This window comes from Lycorma delicatula, chromosome 5 (assembly GCF_047948215.1).
Source record: "Lycorma delicatula isolate Av1 chromosome 5, ASM4794821v1, whole genome shotgun sequence".
Classification (NCBI taxonomy): Eukaryota; Metazoa; Arthropoda; class Insecta; order Hemiptera; family Fulgoridae; genus Lycorma; species Lycorma delicatula.
Window position 1 is genome coordinate 63361217 of NC_134459.1, and position 22778 is coordinate 63383994.

The 22778-nt window shown below is 29.7% G+C and overlaps 1 protein-coding gene across 2 annotated transcripts in view; it reads right to left on the minus strand.

The window, feature by feature from the left end:
- Nucleotides 1-22778, minus strand: part of prom (prominin) — a 98382-nt gene that overhangs the window by 45269 nt on the left and 30335 nt on the right. For both annotated transcript variants that reach the window (XM_075366280.1, XM_075366281.1), the window contains 2 exons: nucleotides 14358-14545; nucleotides 263-358 (listed from right to left, as the gene is read on the minus strand). In XM_075366280.1, the coding sequence (XP_075222395.1) occupies nucleotides 263-358; nucleotides 14358-14545 (284 nt within the window). The remainder of the gene's footprint in view (nucleotides 1-262; nucleotides 359-14357; nucleotides 14546-22778) is intronic.

Genomic DNA, 22778 nt, shown 5'->3' on the forward strand with positions numbered 1-22778 from the left:
CTGTTGATTTCATTCACTGTGTTTTTAAAATTGTTTTTAATTGAAAAAAAATATTTTACAGCTGATTAAGAAAATGGGAAATGTATAATACATTACACTTATGCATTTGTAAGCATGCACATTAATATGTTCATAAAAAAGAGAAATTATAAAAATCTATTGTATTTAAACAAAGTTGTTATAGAATTTATTTAACTGATGTTTGAGGTGTTGAAGTTGGATAAGATGGTCATGTTTATGTCCGTTTGAGAAATTGACTTACCTTGGGCTATATTCCTAAGGGAATCGAGCGCCACATCCACTCCTGTTTCACGGGATAACTCAGCTTGGATTGGTTGTCCCAGAAGTACTTCTACATCTGTAATAAAAATTAGATAATTTTTTAAAAAATCCACTTGTCATATATTTATTTTTCCCTTAATAATATTGTTGGCATTCATCCATGAACGTTTTCAGAATTACAGTAATTCGTGGTGATTTTGTTAGAAAATAACATTATCATTGAATAGTGATATAAAATTGTATTAATATTTTTTTTTTTATAGCAAGAACAGCGTATAGTTTTTAATGTAAATTATAATACTTAAAAAATAAATAACAAATTATTCTATTAAAATAAAGCTTAATTAAAAACAAAAATATATGTAAAACTTTTTTTTCAAATATTCTTTTTTTATTTCGATTTTTAAAAATCTTTGCCAAATAATGACTATTAACAACTTATTAGTCCTTAATTTGGAACATTTAAAAAAGAAATTAAAACTGAAATTTAAAGAAGAATTAATAAAGTATTATTTTTTAATTTTTAGAGTATTTTTTTAAGAAAGTTTTACTATTTTTTAAACTTTATTTTAATTTTTTTAGTATTTAAAAAAAAAATTATGAGTAGGCCTAAACAATGCTATCTATATGAATAAAATCGTTCGCAAAAAAACTCAAAGGCCAGAAACCTGCAATTAGATAATAATCAAAAAAATGGAGAGAAGTACTGTGAATAGAATTGCTACCGAGGTATGAGTGTGCGTTATTTTTTATTTTACTGTTTTCAACTAGTTTTCTTGAATACTTGCGCGAAAAGTTTTGAGTATTCGAATGATTTTATGATATATATCATCATTATGCAGTGGCAATACTAAGCAATTTCTTTTGTCTTCAGTCAGTTTGATGCAGCTCTCCAAGATTCTCTATTTAGTGCTAGTCATTTCATTTCGGTATACCCCCTACAACCTACATCCCTAACAATTTGTTTTGCATATTCCAAACGTTGCCTGCCTGCACAACCTTTCCTTCTACCCGTCCCTACAATATTAAAGCGACTATTCCAGGATGCCTTAATATATGGCCTATAAGTTTATCTCTTCTTTTAATTATATCTTTCCAAATGTTTCTCTCTTCGTCAATTTGCCGCAACACCTCTTCATTTGTCACTTTATCAACCCATTTGATTTTTTTAACATTCTCCTATAGCACCACATTTCAAAAGCTTTATAATCTTTTCTTCTCGGGTAATCCGATCGCCCAAGTTTCACTTCCATATAAAGCTACATATATATAAAGCTCAGGAATCATTCCTTAGTCTGGCTCTCAACAGATACCTCTTCGATATGGTTGCACCTTCGGTCCAGCTACTCTGTATCACTGAGCACTCAAGCTCCCTCACCATCAGCAAGGTCTCATGATTCATAGAGGGAGACTAAGCAATTATTATGACAAAAAAAGAAAAACATCTTCAAATTGTCCTTGTATATAAAGTAATTTTTTAGTTTAAAAAATTTTAAGCTATGCGGAAAATATTATGAGACCAACAGAATAACATCCTTTACAAAATAAATAAAGGTAATTTTTCACATAATTACTGTATGTGAACACACATAAGGTAATTTTTTATGGAGTTATGAACTAAAAAAAAAATTAATCACAATTATTTATTTTTCCAAAAAAAATCCAAGTTGTACAGTTAATATTTAACAACAATTAAAAAAAAACTTGTATGTTAAAAATTGTTATAAAAAAAAAGTAACCATGGGATTCTCGAATATTAAATAAAAATTTTAAATAAATTTTCAGCATGCAACTAATGTCACTCACATGATTAACTTGATGGTTTTACAGGATTATGAAATGTTACTCACAAAAATACGAAATTCTTACTAATTATTATTTTTTTTTGCAATTGAACTTCCTAAGGATCATTCATACATATTCTCGTCTTCTTTCTTTTCCCAAATTCATTCATTCTTACCATTAACTTTTTTCCTTTCTTCGGTCCATTCAGTATATACGGTGGCTAGCTACGGTTTCAGCTAGACGCCGTAGCTAGCCACCGTCTATGAAATGTGGTAACATTTTTGATTGGGAAAAATATAAAACTGAATAACTGAAAGTGAATAAGTCTCCTGAGACATATTGGGATGTGAAAATAGATTATTTTATTATTTTGATTTTCTAACATTTTGAGTTTGAAACCGTGATGACAATCTCTTTCTCTCCCCTTGACCAATTGTAACCAAAATTAAATAACGTCAGTGATCATAAATATTCAGAAGTCATCGTAAAAAATTTCATAAATATCGGGTAATACACAGAAAAGTTAGACTTATTTTAACTCACCCCTGAATGAAATTGCCTAAAACTTAAAGAGATGACGTACGAATATAATGAAATCATCTAATTAGTAGAAAAATGTTACTTTGAGATCAGAAACGACAAAAAAGCAAAAGATAAACGTACATTTATATTTTATTTAAAATACACTTAAAAGATTTTCTTATACAGGAAAAATACACAGTATGTGTATTACTTTATTGATGAATTTTTAAACAATACTAATTTAAAAAAAAAAAAAAAACAACTGCATCCCATCCCATTCAACATGTACATGAATAAGTGCTCAAAATAATTTTCAATGACGGGTTCTGAACTGTGAATCATTTTGTAATGATTTTTTATATTTGCCTTAACATTATTACACGTGTTTACAATTAAATAATTAATATGGATATTAAACAAATCTTTTTTTTATCTTATGATTTTTTTTAGATTAATAATTTATTTTATATTGACGTGATCGAATAATGTGTATTTTTATATTCCAATCAGCATAAAGATTTATTTATGAATTATATTTTTCTTACTCCCGCGTGTATTTAGGTTTAAAACATGTAATTAAATTTTCCAGTTTTTGGAACAAGTCTTAACAATACAAAAATAGCCAGCCAGGTCACGTGATGGCTTAAAATATGAATCGTGTAGACATTTAATTAATTTAAAAATTCTAACTTTGCCATCTGTAAATTAATGAATATGTGAAAGATCACATATTCATTAATTACTCTAAAAAAAAACACTTGCACAGTTCTGCGCAAGAAAACAGATTTTTCGTTTCTAATGCCGTCAGAAACGCACTGATTTTCAGAGTACAACGCGTTACAAAAGTTTGATTAACCAACAGACCTTACATAAAAGCATTAAGTTTAAAATCAATCACCACAGTGATTTAGTGGATTAGCGCGAATAAAAAATACACCAATATAAACCCAACATAACCTTTGAGGTTATGTTGTCTGTTGTCGATCTTTAATTGAGCCTAACTCAGAAACGACTCAACCAATCTTCATAAAACTTTCACGTGCTCAACTCCAGATACACTACTATAGCATATCTAAATTTCAATGAAATTAATGAAGTAGGTATGGAGATTTTTGAGCCACAAATTTTATATATAGGCCTACATATATATATATATATATATATTTATTTATTATTAATATTAACACAAATATAATATTTGATTCCACTTAATCATGCTTTCCTTGATATTTTCATAATTTTATACTCTCATTTTGCATAGTAAACTGTAACGTTATGGAAATTCTCTAATACGTGTTATGTTGACAAAGGATTTTTTTATTCACCCAAGTAATGTCAACGGAAATCCAAACTTTTTTACCATTTATTTATTTTTCTCATTTTATGTTTAACTTTTTTTAAGCTTTAATAGTAGATGATTAAAATAAATATTTAAAAAAAGTACTCATCATATGATATATGAAATTAAATTGTTATTGTAAATTAACTAGAAAGATAATTTTTTTTAACGTTTACAAATAAAAGAGAGAGAGAAAAAATAACTGAATGAGATAGAGGAAGAGAAAAAAGAAAATGTGCATAAAAGACCATTTTAAAGAATGATGTGACAAAAAGAGAACAAGTATCTACCACATCCAAACCTGATCTGAGTAGACAAATGATGGGGGGGGGGGTTATACTGGGAGAGGATTGATGATCTGCTGGAAAATTCCAGTTCACTGGAGCTGGAACTAACTACCGATGTTTGGAAGGCAGACTGCCAAATAGAGCTGCACAAGAGTGCATTGTGTGCGTTTTTATAACCTAATTTCATATCATATCAAACGCGCGGACACACACATACACACACACACAGAGAGAGAAAGAGAGAGAGAGAGAGAGAGAGTGAGAGTGAGAGCGCTATTACTCTGCTAACGTTAAGGAAAATAGTTGCTAAAATTTAAAACACCTTCATTTGAAATTAACTAATGATGAAAACGTTATTACATGCGTTTCTGTTAAAAAATACAATGCAAATATATAAAGTAATAAATGATAAATAAAAATCGGAACAAAATAAAACTCTGGCGTTAAGAGGAAAAAATTTATTGTTTATTAAATATACTTAAACGAGATGCAGAAAATTCAAGTTTGGTATTACTGTTTTTAGTTCTTCAACAGAATAATACTGTTCTTGTGAATAATACTTCTTGAAAAAAATGGAAAAATATGGAAATTAAGTATTTCAAAAAGGAAAAGAAATGAAAAAAATTGAAATTACAATTTTCATATTCGTAATCCATATTGCAATCCCCCGCACAAACTTTGAGGTTATGTTGTGAATTAATCATCTATTAGAAAAAAAATGATTGCTTAAAAATGAGAAAAAAATTGATTTTATTATCTATAAAAAAACTTATTGTTTATGAATTTTAAACATTTTGTGATCGTATATAATTAATATCAGAAAAAAATTATTTTGAAAATATCGAATGGTCGTAAATTAGAGATATATAAAAAGATAATTTAAAATACTAATATTTATAAATTCAAAATAATTATATAACCTAATAGTTTACAGTTACTAGTCAATCAGTTTGCAAAGTAGAAACAGTTTATTTTTATCTTTAAATGGGTTACGATAAACAATTTACATAAATTTAGTAGGATTTATCTTTTTTTTTTGAAAGTGTTCTTAGTCAATCTAAATAGGAATGAAAGTAATAGGTTTTAGTTTTGTGGTTAAAAATGTATAAAAGTACTTAGATAATTATAATACATGTAACATTTTATAAAAATATTTGAAAAAGAAATGTATATCTGCTATAAAACAATTCCTATCAATGTTTTCGGGTGACTTGGGTACAATCCTGAATGCTGTGTTGTTTATCGAAATGAAATAAAATTTATCGTTGTAATTTTTTTTTTTAATTAGATCAAATTTGTAATTAATAATTAAAATGTAATTTTGTATTAACATTCAGCAGTAACAACTCCAAATCTAATATAAAAAGTTTCAAATTACCCCAACTAGATAAATGGATTCTTCTGGAGCAATTAAAAAATTAATCTCGAATGTCCTTCTGCTTGAAAAAAAGAGAAGCTGGTAAAGAATTTCATAAGCTGGAAGATATTTATTCTATTTTCCTTATACGAAACGCTGGTCCAAACGGATATAGAACGCTATTCACAAATCCGTCCATAAAATTAACACAAAACTTTAAACTTAGACCCGACATTAAAATAAACAGTTGAAACACGCCCGATTAACAGAATCATACAACAGCAAGGGACACTGTCCAGGTTCTGCGATTCGAAGGGAGAAATTTGTGAAACTCCCGCCACTTTTGCGTTCCGTTCCGTTATATGAAACAAAATCATAACATGTAAATAAAGAGAAGTAGAAAAATGGAAGATTTGGATTATAGTCTTGATTGTACCTACCTATTAAAACAGTCCTGTCTCCTTCCCTGCTACCCGACCCTTTTTTAACCAAAATTAAAATACATTAATGCCCCATGTAGATAAATCATCGTATCAAATTTCATGCAAATCGGTCCATCCAATCTGGCAGTGATTCCCAAACTGGGCGCTGCGGCCTCTTCACAGGGGCGCCGCGAAATATTGTAAAAGCATCATAATAAACTGAATCAAGACATTTAAATTATTATTACTTTATTAACATTAAATTAAATTAATGTTAATAAAGTAAAAAAAATAATGTAAATATACGAGTTTTATTTATTTTTATTTCTTACTCTCGAGTAGTCATACCTTTACTTAAGGTATGACATGGAAACATTTTAATTGAAAAAGGGCGCCGCGACTCGGAAAAGTTTGGGAACCACTGCAGTCTGGAGATATCAAGCAAATAACACGCCAATATACTTACGTAGATATAAAATGTATGTAATTAAAAAATGGACTAAATATAACCTATTAAATCATTAGTATAATGTTTATTAAATTATTGTTAATAAAAAGCAAAATATTTAGACAAATTATTTATTTTTCACTTCTATAGTTTGAATTAAAAATATATGAAATTTAATTACATATAAGAATTTTTTTTTGTTAAAATATTCGTAGTAGAAGTTGTAAATCAGCTACCAACAAACAATGCTTTCAAACCGAAATAATTTCTCAATAATGCCATTCGATTAATTTAAATACAAATTACGACGTATTTAGTTAAAATTGGATCAAATAGTTAGATTTATGATTAATGGACATACAAATTCAAAGATATAACCATTACACGTGTATCAAATTAATCTCACACGGTTAAACTCGACTTGTATCAAATTTATAAACATATTATTCAGTGGAAAATAAAAGGAATGTGGCACACATTCCTTTTTATAATTTTTCAGGTTTTTTTTATTAAGTTTAAACATGAGAAGCTAATAAAAACATAATTTAAAAAGCTACTAAGCAAATGTACTTGTTAAGACACATTCTTAAATACTACGAAAAACAACAAGATCAAATGGAAAAAATATGTAGCCTATTGGAAATACTAAAACTTTAATTAATAAAAATTGAGGAAATAAACATGAGAAAATTAATCAATATAATTAAATTTATGTATTACATTTAATTAAATAGGTCTACTCAGCTACTCGACTGTGTAAAAAAACAAAAGTTTCATTCAATCATGGAGAAGCAAATATTTACCGTTAAGGGCTGTTCAGTTGGTCGGATTCCTTTTGATTTGTTTTTGGTTTGAGTAACTGATAAAGAAATTTTTCCTCTTTTTTGTAGTCGCTGCTGGTATTTATTTACTAATGAAAATGGCTATCTAGATTTAAATTTTAAGTCTATTTTTTGTAAGTAGTTTTGATAGTAACGGTTTTTCCAATTTATTTTTTACATTATTATTTAATGTGCATGTGTTGATAATTATCATGTGAACTTATTGGAATAGTATGTAAGAAATTTTGTTAATTTATACTAAAGGAATAAAATATTTGTTAAACAGTACCTATACTATCAGTCATTATAACATAAAATACTATTTAGTCCGTTTTTAGTTATTGTTATTTGTATTTAAGTGTATTTTACATCTATTCGTTTCAAGTGTGTTTAATATTTAGTAGGAATTATCAATTTACCTAAGCTAACCACCACTAACGACAACAATAAGCCTGAGTACAACTGTACGTAATTTGATGGACTGACTACTACGCTACGTGGTAAGATATAGCATAATGCTTTTAGGGTGTACTAATCAAATAATTTATTCAGTATTGCTAATGGATCTAAAATTGATTCATGTATAATAAAATATTATTTGTCAATTGTTAAAATAAATAAAATTAACCTTTCTTAGTCAATGCAATTGTTAAACATAAGTAAAAAAAAAAAAAATGCTAGAAGGAAGTTAAATTTTATTTTTGTTTAATGAAAAAATTTGAATTCTAGAACTAATATAGCTTTAATTACGGTTGATCACTTCAATGTAGTTTCATGAATAAATTTATTTGTAGGAATTACTAAAAATTATGTACATCTTTCATAATATTAATTATTTTGAAAAGTTTAATTAAGGTGATCACTTCAAATATCCTAAAATTTAATCTAAACTTATTTAATAATTTATGGGGGCATCTTTCCAGAACGTTAATTGAAAATGTAGTAATGGAAAAAATCACAGAATTGAAAATGTAGTGATGGAAAAAAAACACAGAAAAAAGTTCATAAAATAGAAAAATTAATAAATAAAAAAGATTACTAAACAATTTAAGCATTGTAAAGGACAACTTTCATCGTAAAAAAATTCTTTGACCATTCTTCAAATCTTTACGTAATGGGTATCTGTTCCATATTTCTAGGTATAAGGCCCCCTCCTCGTATTAGGTATTACCTCCTCGAAAGGTCGGCGACTGGTAGTTCAGTCGAAGGAAAAGAGCGGGTCAGGGTGAATTGCGCTTCCGAAAGGGGCAGCCCTGACCGGGTTTGCCGACAACTTGCACTCATTGTCACGCACAAGTTGAAACGTGTGGTGATGTGGACAGAGAATTAGGCGATAACGCCTGCAGGGGAGCTTCAGCTTTTGACCGGGAAAATCCAAGTGGTCATAGTCTCGGATAGGCGTAAGCTCATCCCGATTTCATTCAGGGTTGTAACGACCGTAGTCCGCCCTTCCCCTTAATCCTGAGCCCTAGGAAGAAGACACCCACCTTGTGACGATTCCGGTCGCCACACCACCCCCTTCGTTCCTAGCCCTGATAGGCTTTACTGGAAGTCGTCTTATTGATTCTGAGACACTGATTACATATCAGAGTCATCAGATAGGCCTTTGTAAGGATGCCATCAATGTAAATATCTACAGAGTCATTTCCATTGGTGACATCCTGTCATTGGTGGCAATTCAAAGGAAATGTCACGGTAGACATTTCCATCAGTGATTTTAGCTAAGATTTTCCTTCGCTGCAGGCTTCTTCGGACTGCAGGCTTCTTCTGTCTTACTTCGTATGACTCACATCAATTTGACCGGGTTCGCGGAAGCGCGATCCCCGCGAATTATTCTAACATCGAAGACTAATCATAATAATCAAGCTCTACAAGCTAGACTGTGATAATCAATCTAACAATTAATTTGAATCTATATAATATCAAATGACTTCTTCTCATATCATAAAAAGTTTTATTCGCAACAACTGTAATTTTGACTTGCAACCACCTCCAAGTACATTTAAAATAAATTAATAAATAAAGGACCTCGGGATATGGGTCGTTCTATACGCACGTTCCAGATAGATGTGATGGATGAATTAGATAAGGTCGAAAAAACAACAGCCACTGTCGGTTGAATGATCAACACCGGGATCCCCGCACATCGAAGTGGAGGATCTTGTCGTAAACAGTATTCTCAAAAGTGTTGTAGGTCAAGACTATTGCTCTGGAAAAGAAAAAGCCCACGTAATTCTTAGTCGGGTCTACAGGACTGTCCTTTTTCGTGTATGCTACGGGTATAGGACCATTTAGGACGATGTTGTCGGCGTTGTGACTGGACTTGCACCCCTGGATCATCTCGTTTGGAAGAGGGAAAAGATGTACAGAGAAGTGAGTACGATGGATGCGGAGGCATCGCTTATCCGCAGGTAACAGGAGAGATGGGATCAATTGATTAAGGTTAGATGGACCCATAGACTATTCCCGGACCTCCAGAGATAACATATTGGCGATTATGCTGCAGACCTAACAAGCGTTGCACGCGGTGTCTACAAAGTTGATAAGGATCATCCGTACAAAGATGGTGAAGAAAGTGCAGGGATGATTTAATTTTCCTTGATTCTCCATCGGGTTGTGTTCATATTAAGGCAGGTTCGGCTCCAAGAGAAGAAAAAAATAGATAAATAAATAAAAATTAAAGATATAACATTTTCTAAAATTGTTGCTAAGCTCGTGCTATTTTGCAGCAAAGAGGTATAGACTAATAACCTTATACAACAATAGCTAAAATCTTTAGAAATTCTATTTATACACTCCATTAAAAATTTTCAATGACTAAATGTTACACATATTAGAATTATGATTACAACATTGGAATTAATAGTAATAATTATATTTTTGCCTCTTACGCTTTCTTTTCCCAATTTTTATTACAAATAAAATTTAGGAATTATTTCGGTAGGGCTTTTATCAATGAATTCCCTTTCTAATACGAACTTACAAGAGAAAAAATGTAGTACGGATAACTGTCGCGTATGAAACTTGCAAGCTCGATTGGGAATCAAATCTGAATTGGGAGACATCTGAATTTAAGGCGGAGATGGTACCATTCAGTCACGGAGATCGCAAGAACATACTAATATTTTAGCTGGAATAAACTCATGATTATAGACAGAAGTGGTTTTATCACTTAACAGATTGCCTGAAAAAAATATCGCTATAAACTTTTTATTTTAATTTAAAAATAAAATACAGCGAGTGGTAGCGTCTCGGCCTTTCATCCGGAGGTCCCGGGTTCAAATCCCGGTCAGGCATGGCATTTTTACTACGATACAAAACTTCCATTTTCATATTCCCATGCACAAGCTTCTAGTTTCTGGAATGGATTAATTCTCAAGCAAAAACAAATATTAGTGAGTCAATTTTTATAAACAGAACTTTATGTTTATAGGCGCCGTTACAGGCAGAATAGCCTAATTAATTAAATTAAGAAAAACATTTTATACAACTATGTTATATAATGTGGAACAATCTCTTTAATTTAAAATTGTAATTATAATGTACTGTGAAAAAATTTTATTTTTTATTTTTTAAACTAGTTAGGAAGAAGTCAAAGTAGAATGTTAGCAATTAGTTAGTTGATTTACGTAGGTTATATATCTTCTTCTGCTCTAGTTTGAGTTCATTATATTTAATTAAAGAACTGTATTCAACTATTGGTTCAAATAGGTACGATTAAAACAATAGGGGAAGAGGATGGTAGTGAATGAAAATCAAATGAAACAAATCACATGTACCGTAACATAGGGACTTCTCTCTCAATCTACTAACGCATATATGAGCTGCAGAAACTGAACAACGTTAATCCGCGGCAGTAATTGGACTAGAGCAGGCGGTGAATGATCTGGTAGCAATACTGACTAGTATTTCATACCATTTAGATAGGGATTCTAATTCTATTCGTGCAGAAAATTGGTCTTCCAAACCAATCTCTATTTCAGTAATCTTCTTTTCAAAGTGTGTTACTTCAATTTGTTCATTTATTTTCAGAAAAAAATGTAGCTTTTCGTAGTATGTAATGCATTCATTACGAGTTACGATTCTCTCTCTTAATTCTTTTTTCTCTTACATACGTTGTATACTATCACTAAAACAATCATTGGAATGAAACGAAAAGTACCCGTACCTTTACGTAGATAGTGGAAAAAAGTCACTTTAGTTTCTTTAAAAATACAGCCGAGATCTACAACAATTTTTAAAACATAAATATTGTACATTTATCACAATTCTGCTATATTTTTCTTGAAATGTAATTATTTATAAAAGATTTTTACATCTCGAAAAAAATTTAGGTAAAATCTATTTGTCTGTTTTGAGAGGATATATTCTAATCAAATAAATATACGCGCACATATACACACGACTACACATACGTATAACTTAAAAGGGTTGATGATATTTTAATAGCGCGGTGTATGGGCTCTATTATTAATCGTATTAAAAAAAAATAATTTTTAAAAGCTTTTGTTTTTAACTTCCAATACATCTAATCATTTTTAATGAAATATTAAAAAACTAACAAGTTACGCAAAATGGAAATAGGGAAGATATACGTTATGTATCGTTATATATTAGGGATCGTGCAGCAAAGCTACATGGAGAATTCTATAACTACGATCGATAAATCATCGGGTGACTGTCGTTAACTGATGATCATATTGCATTATTTTACAATTTTTTTTTTTTACTTGCAGAACATGCCGAAATAATTTAATAAACGAATCAACTTGAATTATAGGCATTAGGTGTACGTAAATGCTCTACTAGCGTACCATTTCTCAACCTACTGTTCTAAAACAACCACATAAATCTGTATATATGTAAACATTTTGCATTCCAATAATGTATCGCAGAAAAAAAATTATTCCCCGTTTAATAGGTTGCATTTCTATAACTACATAAAAAACGTACGTATGCCTGATCGATCAGATAATTAGGTAATCCACACAATTTGCAACCTCAATGCTTAAATTTATCTTTATTCCCACTTTTCATCACATTTTTTTAAAAAAATAAAACAGAATGCGATGCAACGGATCATACGCAGACAGGTCAATGATTCCTACCTGGTTGAATCTATCTAGCGACAATGTAACGCTGATCTATGAGTATAAAAGTACGACAAATCGTTTTTAAAATAATATGCAATATGGTGTAATTTACCTCTTCACGGTGGATTTATGAATATTGAAGTATGTAGTTATTTATACAGTATTATAAATGTAAAATTTGTATTTTACTTAAATTAATCATGTACACAGTAAAGGTTTGTTTAAAAAATGTAAGATGTTATAGTAAATATAAAACATTAAATGTTAGTGAAATAAAAGTAGAAGAAATTAAAATAAACATAAAAAAGATAATGATAGTAATGTAAAAAGAAATAATGAAATTAAAAAAATAAAAATAAATGAATAAAGAAAAGTAATTAAAACTGGCGATTTTTCAAAGGTGGCGGTTCCGCCTCTGCTCGCGGATAAATTGTTTATGGTTAGCGGTTTTTATGGTTAGCTCGTTCAGAGGGCAACGATGTAGGACATTCAAGATGTCCGGATGAGGCCTGCAGCTAAAAGCTAAGGCAAAAGCTAAGTTTATAAAACACTGATGTAAATGTCTACCGAGGCATTTACATCGGTGGCATCCCAACGAGGGATGCCACCGATCCGAGGAATGCTTATTACTATGAGATGAAAAAAGTTAGAGGGCGAAGACAACTTCCGTTTAAGCCCATCAGAGCTAGAAACGGGGGGGGGGGGGGGGGGTTGGTGACCGGAAACGTCACAAGGCGTTGTGGGAATGTGGGATTGCGGGGCATCTACGTAAGGATTGACCAACGGAGGCCAAACGTACCCTTTGTAATTCTCGGAGGCATTCTCGCGCGAGACGCAGCTGCAGGGTCAAGACCAAATAATGAGGTACTTTTTCTGTGTTTTAGGAAAGACCTGGGTTGGGATTAGCTACAGATCTAAGCTACAGATTTCAATATATTTTAGTAATATCAATCTAACACAAAACGAAGAAAAGATTGTGTCAAAAACTTTTAATGAATTTCTTTCCCCGGAAATGAATAGCTTCTAAAAAATACATAAAAAAAATTTCTCTTATAAGAATATAAACGATAGTGTGACTATGAAAAGTTATATAAAGAAAAATTTAACTACTGGATACAAACGAGTTCTGTAATGAATTAAAAAATAATGTAACAACATCAAACGCCACGAAATTATTAATAAAAATTTCAGATTTGGTTTTTCACTGGAAAATCTAACTTCTTTTAATAAGACTAGTTGTGTTAATAATCCTCTCTGATAAGCAATTAGGTAGCGCTGATGAATTAAAAAATACAATCATAATGTATCTGCTTTGTCACCGATAAATGACAAATTAAAAAAATACGTAACAAGGTAACTCTCAATAGTTGTAATACATTAGGAAATACTATTTATTTCTGTTCAGAAATTCAGCAACAGATGCTACGATCCTGGAAAAGAGAATGAAGTCAATGAGGAAAAAAAGAAGAATAAGAGGTTATAATATTAATAGAAGAGAAGGTTATAAAGACCTGGGTGAAGTAAGAATATGAACGATGTAAAGATGTTGCTTTTGTAAATCAGGTTTAAAATTTATTGATAGCTTAACGAAATCTCTGAACAGAGAAATGCTCCAAAATATATCCACATATTTCTATATATTCTATATATCATAAACGTAATAATAACTTTATGAATTAATGATCCCATCACCAAAGTCTGTACCTCTGACAAAATCTCTTCGAACACTTCCTTTTTTTATTACTGTATAAAATCATCAAGACACATAAAAGAATAAGAACCCGTTTATATCTCGGTATTAATTCATATGAATCTCGATTTATAATAGTTATGAAACATAATAAACATGAATTATATTTAAAAACACACACACACACACACACACACACACACACACACACACACACACATACACACACAGTATATAATCATCATCATAACGACGATACAATATTAGTTAAAATATTACGTGGATTACAAAAACATAATAAATGTACTTACTATTAAGATCTGAATCCGCAGCTTGCACAACTTGATCAAGGTGTTTAGTGATGGCAAAATTAATCTGTAAGTGAGTATTTCCAAGATATGCATCTAAATCGCTTAGTACAGTATTAAGAACACTTCCACTTTCAAGCAGCGCTTCACTCACTTGTTCATTGGTAATAATTATTCCTAATAAACCAATACTGTGAACAAATACATATGAAGTCATAATAAAATTCTATTATTTGTACAGGTAATTACTTAAAACAAACAGGTAATTGCTACCTGTTTGCTTAGTTTAATAAATACTAATAATTACTTAACTCATTAAACAGCTTATAAATATTTATCATAAGTATGAATTATTAAAGTTGTAATTATGTAGTTATTGTTTACAGTAATTATATAAATTCTCTGTACGTATCAATCATCTTGTTCTAAATAACTGACTGATTCATCAATGCCCATCAAAAACTACTGAAGATAAATTGATGAAAATTTATATTTATGTCCTTCTTACGGTATAAGTGCACACTAAGAAAGGTTTTTTTTAAACATCGAGTTTAAAGGATTAACATGATGTAACAATGAAATTTACTATTTTTATTATTTATCTGTAAAAAATGAGGATATAAACTTGATTTTTTGTTTGTGTGATCTTCATGTAAATATATAAAACCCAATTTCTAATTTTTTTTAAAATTCCGAGTTTAAAGAGTTAAAAGGGATTTTGAATTTTTTTTTGAACCCGGCAGTTCCTTTTAATTATTCGGTAGCAAATAAAAATGTATCAACTTGATTTTAGGTGTGTGTAATTTTCATGTGAATATCTAAAAGCAATTTCGACATTTTTCGAAATTCGATCTCGAAAGGCGTGAAAAAAGGTAAAAGAATTTTTAACAATATTTGAAAATTTTCCACGTTTCCGATTATACTTAACGAGATATTCAGTAGATTTGTGCTTTTAAATACTCCTCTTCAAATAAATATCTAAAAACTATTTTCGGATTTTTTTTGATTTCAATTTTTTAAGGGGTGGGACATGTACGGCGCGGCGGGTCATCCAACAAACCCACTACCTCTGTTATTGTATATGCGTATATTATATATTGTATAAGAGTCGCGACTAGCTGCACCTGCTTCCGGTTACTTAATTAAATTACATAAAATAAAAATAAAAATTGAACGCGACGGGAAACGCAAGCAATTATATAGCGCGGGTGAAGTTGGAACGGAGATATTATATATATATATATATATATTTTTAACAAAACACACACACACACAGTATAAAATTGTCGTCACGTCTAGTGTTAACGAAAGAATTTGAAGGAGATTAGTAGAATTTGTAAAATTTAAATAAAATAAAAGTGTTATTTAATCTAGTATAATACTAAAAATTAGATGGGGAAATTGTTATTTTCAATAACGTCGTATTTTTACTTCGATCCCATTTAAAAAATGGCCAAGTAATTTGGCTCACCGGCTGGTCTAGTGGTTAACTCGTCATCGCAAATCAGCTGATTTCGTAGTCGAGAGTTCTAAGGCTCAAATCCTAGCAAAGGCAGTTATTTTTGTATGGATTTGAATACTAGATCGTGGATACCGGTGTTCTTTGGTGGTTGGGTTTTAATTAGCCACACATTTCAGGAATGGTCGACCTGAGACTGTACAAGATTTATATAATAGAATTTAAATTTATTTAAAGAAAGCATGAAGGAATTACGCATGAAATAACTTTTGTATTCATTAATGTAAGTGATAATACAACATTAAATTTCTATAATATCGTTAATATATTGTAAAAAAAGAAAGAAAAAGAAACAAAGTATTTTAGTATATTTAATAGAAGAAATTTATATGAAAAATGCACTACCACAAAAAAGAAGAAAAACATAGTTCTTTTTATATGTTATTTCTACAAGTCTTACTTTGCTCTTTAAATAAATTGAAACTCTCAAGAATCACATAGAAAGAACAAGGTTTAGTACGGTATAAAACTCAATTTTTTTCAACAAGTGGTTCTTAAGATATAATTCTTCAAAGACAAGCTTTTTCTTTCGTAACGAATGCTGCACGTAAGTGTATCCTATGAAGTGTTAAAATCATTGTAATTTTATTTTTATTTATTTTTTTTTAACTTAATTGTTACTTTATATTAATAAATAATAATAATTATTAATTATTATTTCTCCTTTGTGAAATCCTGGCGGAATATTTTGGGGAAATACACAATTGTAAAGAATCGGAGAAAAATATTCCTAGAGGTAGAACCAGAATAACGGTTCTTAGAGTCAGTACCACCAGCTCTGAAAAAAAATGAAAAACATAAAACAGAAACTCAAAGATAACAAAGCGTGCGGTGAAGACAATATCATAGCGGAAATATGGAAATACGCCGATAAGAATACAATCCTGCTAGCTGCATAAAGTGCTTACAAAATTTGGGAAAAAGAAGAACTCACAGAGGAGTGGAATAAAGTTCTAATTTATCCATTTCACAAAAGAGGGGACAAAACGGAAATCAATAATTAAGAGGATATCTCTTAATGCGAGGGATATCTCGTAATCCCGAGGAATATCTCTTCTGCCGGTTATGTAAAAAATACTTTTTAAAATTATTCTTGACAAATTAGAAGAAATATCGGTCTACAAACTGAATAATATCAAGATTGGGCCAGAAAAGGGAGATCTAGAGCAGAACAGATTTTTAGCCTGAAATCAGTCATCAGGAATACAATTTATCGAACAAGATAATGGTGATCAATTCAGTATATTTTAAAAAGGCTTATGATTCAGTTGACCGGAAAATATTTTTTATCGTTCTTAAAGAATTTGGTACAGACCCAAAACTAATAAACCTCATCAAACAGACTCTCATAGACACAAAGTCCAAGATTAAATTTAAAGGGGAAATATTTCATCCTTTTGGAATCAAGACAGAAGTAAGGGAGACGGATTGTATCCTCTTCTCTTTAGTTTATTCTTGGAAAAGATCATAAGAGAATGGAAAAAAGCTTACAAGATAAAGGCCTGAAGCAAGTCGAACTGAGATATGAGAGGGAGAATCTGAAAGTCGATTGTCTGGCCTTAGAAGATGATCTCGCCCTCTTGAGAAGATATAGAAACGGCAGAACAAAAATTAAATGTTCTACATAAAAGGCAAGATTACAAATGGAGAAAAAACAGAGTATATGAGAAATATTAAGAACGAACCAAAATTGTTACGGATAGAGCTCGGAAAAATTAAAAAGACGAGCAAATTTAGGTACTTGGGTAAAGTTATCCAACCAAATGGAGTGGGCATGCAAGTAAACATCATCAGGAACAATAGGATTTTAAAATCCTATGGCCTAACGAAGGAAATGTACAATAAGAAACTGATCACAAGGATGTGCAAGATCAAGCACTATACAACAGTAATCCGGCCAGGAGTTTTATGTCGCGGCAGAATGCATAGCACTGAATTAAAGGGAAATAGATAAAATGGAACTTGCTGAAAGACGAATATTAAGGAAAATCCAAGGGGCCAGAAAAACTAACGATAGCTGGAAATTAAGGAAGAATGAAGAAATTTAGATATAGTTAGGTAGAATCACGGAAGGCATACGTAAACGACAACTGGTATTCTACAGACATCTGACAAGAAAAGATTCAAACAAACTTACGAAGAAAATTTCTGACAAATATAATAATGACAAGACGATCGTTAAGTGGTTCAAGCAAGTTAAAGAAGATCTAAGCGTAGCAAACATAAACGTGACGGATTTAAAAGATAGAAGAGTGCTTTGGGGAAAAATCTTATAATTCAAAGGGATTCAAAAGGAGAAGAAAGAATGGCGTCAGAAAAAGGGGATCTAGTGCAGAACAGATTTTTAGCCTGAAATCAGTCATCAGGAATACAATTTATCGAACAAGAGAATAGTGATCACTTTTGTAGATTTAAAAAAGGCTTATGATTCAGTTGACCGGAAAACATTATTCAACGTTCTTAAAGAATTTGGAACAGACCCAAAACTAATAAACCTCATAAAACAGACTCTCATAGACACATTTCCTTGTTCGGAAGAAAGAAGGAAGCGACATAGTGAAAGAATGAAGTATTGAAGAGCTAAAAACTAGCCAGATGTTAACTATTCTATGTGATCCTTTAAATGGGGATGATCTGGTCTATTCCGTTGTATCATTGTTAGTTAAGGTATTTCATGTACGTTAAGTAGGAATAACAATGGTAAAATGGTAAATATAGCCATGCTGTTTTTATAAGTCTGGTGGTGAAAGATTTATGGAAAAAACTGCATTTAAGTATTCCCGCGTAGTACGTAAATGATTTATTAGAGACAGTATTCCAGTAGTATAGGAACGTTTAAAATTTGGCTTTTTGAAGTTTCGGTTATTATGTTCTAGCGTTTACGTACAGTTAACACTTAATTTTCAACATATATTAAAATTGATGTTTGTTACAGAATTTAAGCTGTGTAGTTAATAGGAAAGGAGTATCTAGTAATAAAGGAACCCTTTAGTAATTATAATTTTTAGGAATAAATGATTTATAATAGGCAGCAATTAGGAATTCCATTATCTCCACTACAATATCTTTCCCGTATTTAATGAAGTCTTAAGGCAAAAAATATCACTTATTAGTTTGATTACGTATCAAGTGATTTATCACTTGAATTTAGGTTAAATTCATTTAATTTACTTTGAAACAGATGTAAAAAATATTCCGGACCAAGGATTACAAAAACATTTTAATGCTGATAGACGTCAGACAGACGGATACAAACAAAGTTAACGGCGATAAAAAAAATAAAGTTAACGAATTTAACAATAAATAATTTTATTCTGTATATTATTTTAATGTTAGAAACAGTTTTAACGTTGTATGTATAATTTAATTTTAGTGGGGTGTGCAAAGCTAATAATTTTAAGTGAGCTGAAGTGAACAACCCACCAATTATCGAGTAGAACTTTGTTTTACATAATTTGTAATATAAATGGAATTTAACGGGTCAACATTCCAAGAAAAAAACGTATTCTATGTAAGAAAAATGAATTATGTTATAATAAGATGGCCGCAGTTAAGAGAATACGATTGATATGTTCTGAGTACGTCTGCTGGTGTTCCTATTAAGAGGCGTCTTAATCTCTGGTTCACAGGTAGATATTAAAAAAAAAAAAAAAAAAAAAAAAATCTTTATTTTATTGCATAATGGATCATTTGATATTTCCAAAATAACAATAATATGATTTCTTCTTTTTAAAATTAAATAACAAAATGTTCATTAAAAAAAAAAAATATTATTTATGCAACAAAGACAATTACATGCTGGTTACTGTCAGAGTAATGTCAAAATGGAATTAAATAATATTGAATTAATGATAAAATTCATTATTAAACAATGAAATTTTATTACAAGCAGATAATAAATGGATTTATGGTTGAATAAATCCACATAAATGTTAAAATACTTACATGAATTATTATCAGATTAAAAATACATTTAGTATAAAAAAAAGTACAAATAAATGATTTATTCCGTTGCTTTTCTGTACCTTTTTAAAAAAACCAATCATATCCAGGACACAATAACATTTATGCATAATACGTAATCAAAGAATTTTAAACGAGTATCAATCGTCTACGAATAGTGATACAAGAGTTTAACAAAAATGAATTACTGATAGGGGCAGTTGTTTGAGTTCATATTCAGTATTTGAATGAAATACGGAAATTAAACAGAAATAAAAAAATGCATGTTTTATCACCGAATTGAAAATTAAACAATTCACCTTTTCACTATTCTAAAAATATAGATAAATAAAATTACTTAAACGAAAAAGTAAAAATTTAGTTTATTCCTGTTCAGTTTTATCCTTTTATTGTATTACATTAATAATAATACTACACTCCACAAGCATGCTTCATTTGAAAATAAATGTACATCCCACACAATTTTTCAAGTAATTTTAATTTTATCAATTTTTCCTTCCTTTTTTTATTTTGTTTAAACTTAAGTTTTGTTATCTATTTAAAAAAAAACGAATCGTTTGTGATCTTTACAAAATTAAAATTAAAGACCAAGAAATTTAATTCTAGAATGGAAACGAGTGAGGCAAGAATGTAGCTTACTTCTCTTGTTTAAGCGTTTTTTTAGAGTAATAAAAAATGAATGATAGTGAATTATATTAAGATAGGAGAATATAATAAAACAAGTTTTCCTATATAATTTTGGCAGTTTTAATTAAAGGGGATGGATGACGTAGGGTTAGATACCAAACATAGTTTTGAAAAATAAGGAGAGTTTTTACATAGAAAGTTAATTTTCTGGTACCAAATTGAGGTTTAAAAATTAGAATAAATTTTATATTTACAAATAAGAATAAAATACATAAAAATGAGTGGATTATATATGAACTGATTGATTTACAAGAGGATTAAGTCATATTAAGCAAATAAAAAAAAATTAACTAGCTATTTTAATTAAAAACAATCAATATTAAAAATCTGTATTTTTATATTTGTTGTTGTTGTTGTTACTTGTCTATTATTCTTTATTGTTCCTGTTTCTTTATTGTTTATGATCATTTAGTGATACTTTAGTCGCGAATGACTGTAATTGTTGATGCGATTGTAAATAAAAGGATTAAAAAAAAAATAATAATCTGTTTAGAAAACAAAAAACTGTTTTATAAAAAAAAATAAATAATTTTTAAAATTTGTTTGTCACATGAAAATTAATTTTATTTAATTCTGTTAAAATATTAGGAAAATACCTTTTTAAATTTCTATCTGGTGAGTTTCTATAATTAAATAATTTAATGCAATAACACCATGAATTCAAAATATTTACTCTATGTAATTCAATTTGTAATTAAAAAAAAAAAAATAAATAAGACTGTTTGAAGTCAGACAAATAGTGATATGTTTACTCATAAAAAAGTAAAAAAAAAAAAATGACACATTATTAATTTTTGGAATATTCTGCATTTTTAGAAAATTTTCAGCATACTGAAAACCAAAAAAAAAAATATTAAAAATCACTTTAATACTTTAATAGAAGAAAAAAAAAAACAGTTAAAACACAACTTTTATTGCGAACACTTAAAATAACTGTTCGCAATAAAAGTATTCCATTAAAATATGTTTTATACTATTTAATAAAGTTGAAATAAAGTTGTCTTAAATTTGCAAACTTCATAAGAATTGCGTCTATTTTAGTTTCACCGGATATCTCTTTTTGTTAGCATGAATGCAATAATTTCTTTACACCTGTTATATGTAATCATTTACTTTCTGAAAACCATTTTCTTTAAATAATATTGGGGATTAAGGTTTTATTTGCTTATGTGTTTCTCTGTAATTTTTTGCTCTAATGAAGAGCCGGCCTCCGTGGCGCGAGTGGTAGTGTCTCGGCCTTTCATTCGGAGGTCCCGGGTTCGAATCCTGGTCAGGCATGACATTTTCACCCACGCTACAAATTATTCATCTCATCCTCTGAAGCAATACGTAATGATTAAGATGATGATTAAGTCTCATAGTAATAATACCCTTTCTTTTTCCTGTTTAGCCTCCGGTAACTACCGTTTTAGATAATACTTCAGAGGATGAATGAGGATGATATGTATGAGTGTGAATGAAGTGTAGTCTTGTACATTCTCAGTTCGACCACTCCTTTGATGTGTGGTTAATTGAAAACCAACCACCAAAGAACACCCAGAGGTAAAAAAATCTCTAATCAAAAGCTTTCAAACACAATATCAAACTTTCTAGCATCAATTAGAATCTGAGATAAAACATATATTTCAGATCTTTGTGTGTGTGTGTGTGTGTGTGTGTGTGTGTGTATATATATATATATATATATATACTCTTTATTTTATACACGTAATGATTTGTGGAAACGAAACATTAATATTAGAAAATTCGGAAGGGTAAATAATAAATACCCTTACCAAAAAAAGCATTTAGGAAGTAGTGTTTTAACTCTAAGCTTTTTTAATTTTCAATAAAAGAGTAGTGAAAATTAGATGGGCTTAAAAATTTTGAATTTTGGAATTTTTAATACAAACTGAAGAAAAATATGTATGAGAAAAATTCTTACAAGAAGCGATGATGAGCGGTTGATGAGTTGCTTTAGGAAAAGCAAAATTATTTTGTTAAATTGTGAAAAGAAGCATACAGAAATGCAAAAAGTGTAAAAGAGGCAATATTAAAAAATAAAGAGTAGTAACTGAAAATTTAAGAAACAGTAAATTTATTGAGGTAAGAACGTTACTGCCATATAATAATTTTTCCATTCGTTTTTATTCTCAGAAGAGAATGCAGAACTGCATAACCAATCAAATTACAAAAAAAAAAATCATTTATTAATTAAAAAAAGAAGTTATTTCTTATGGATATCAAAATTAAATATCATCGCATGAACCAATGTT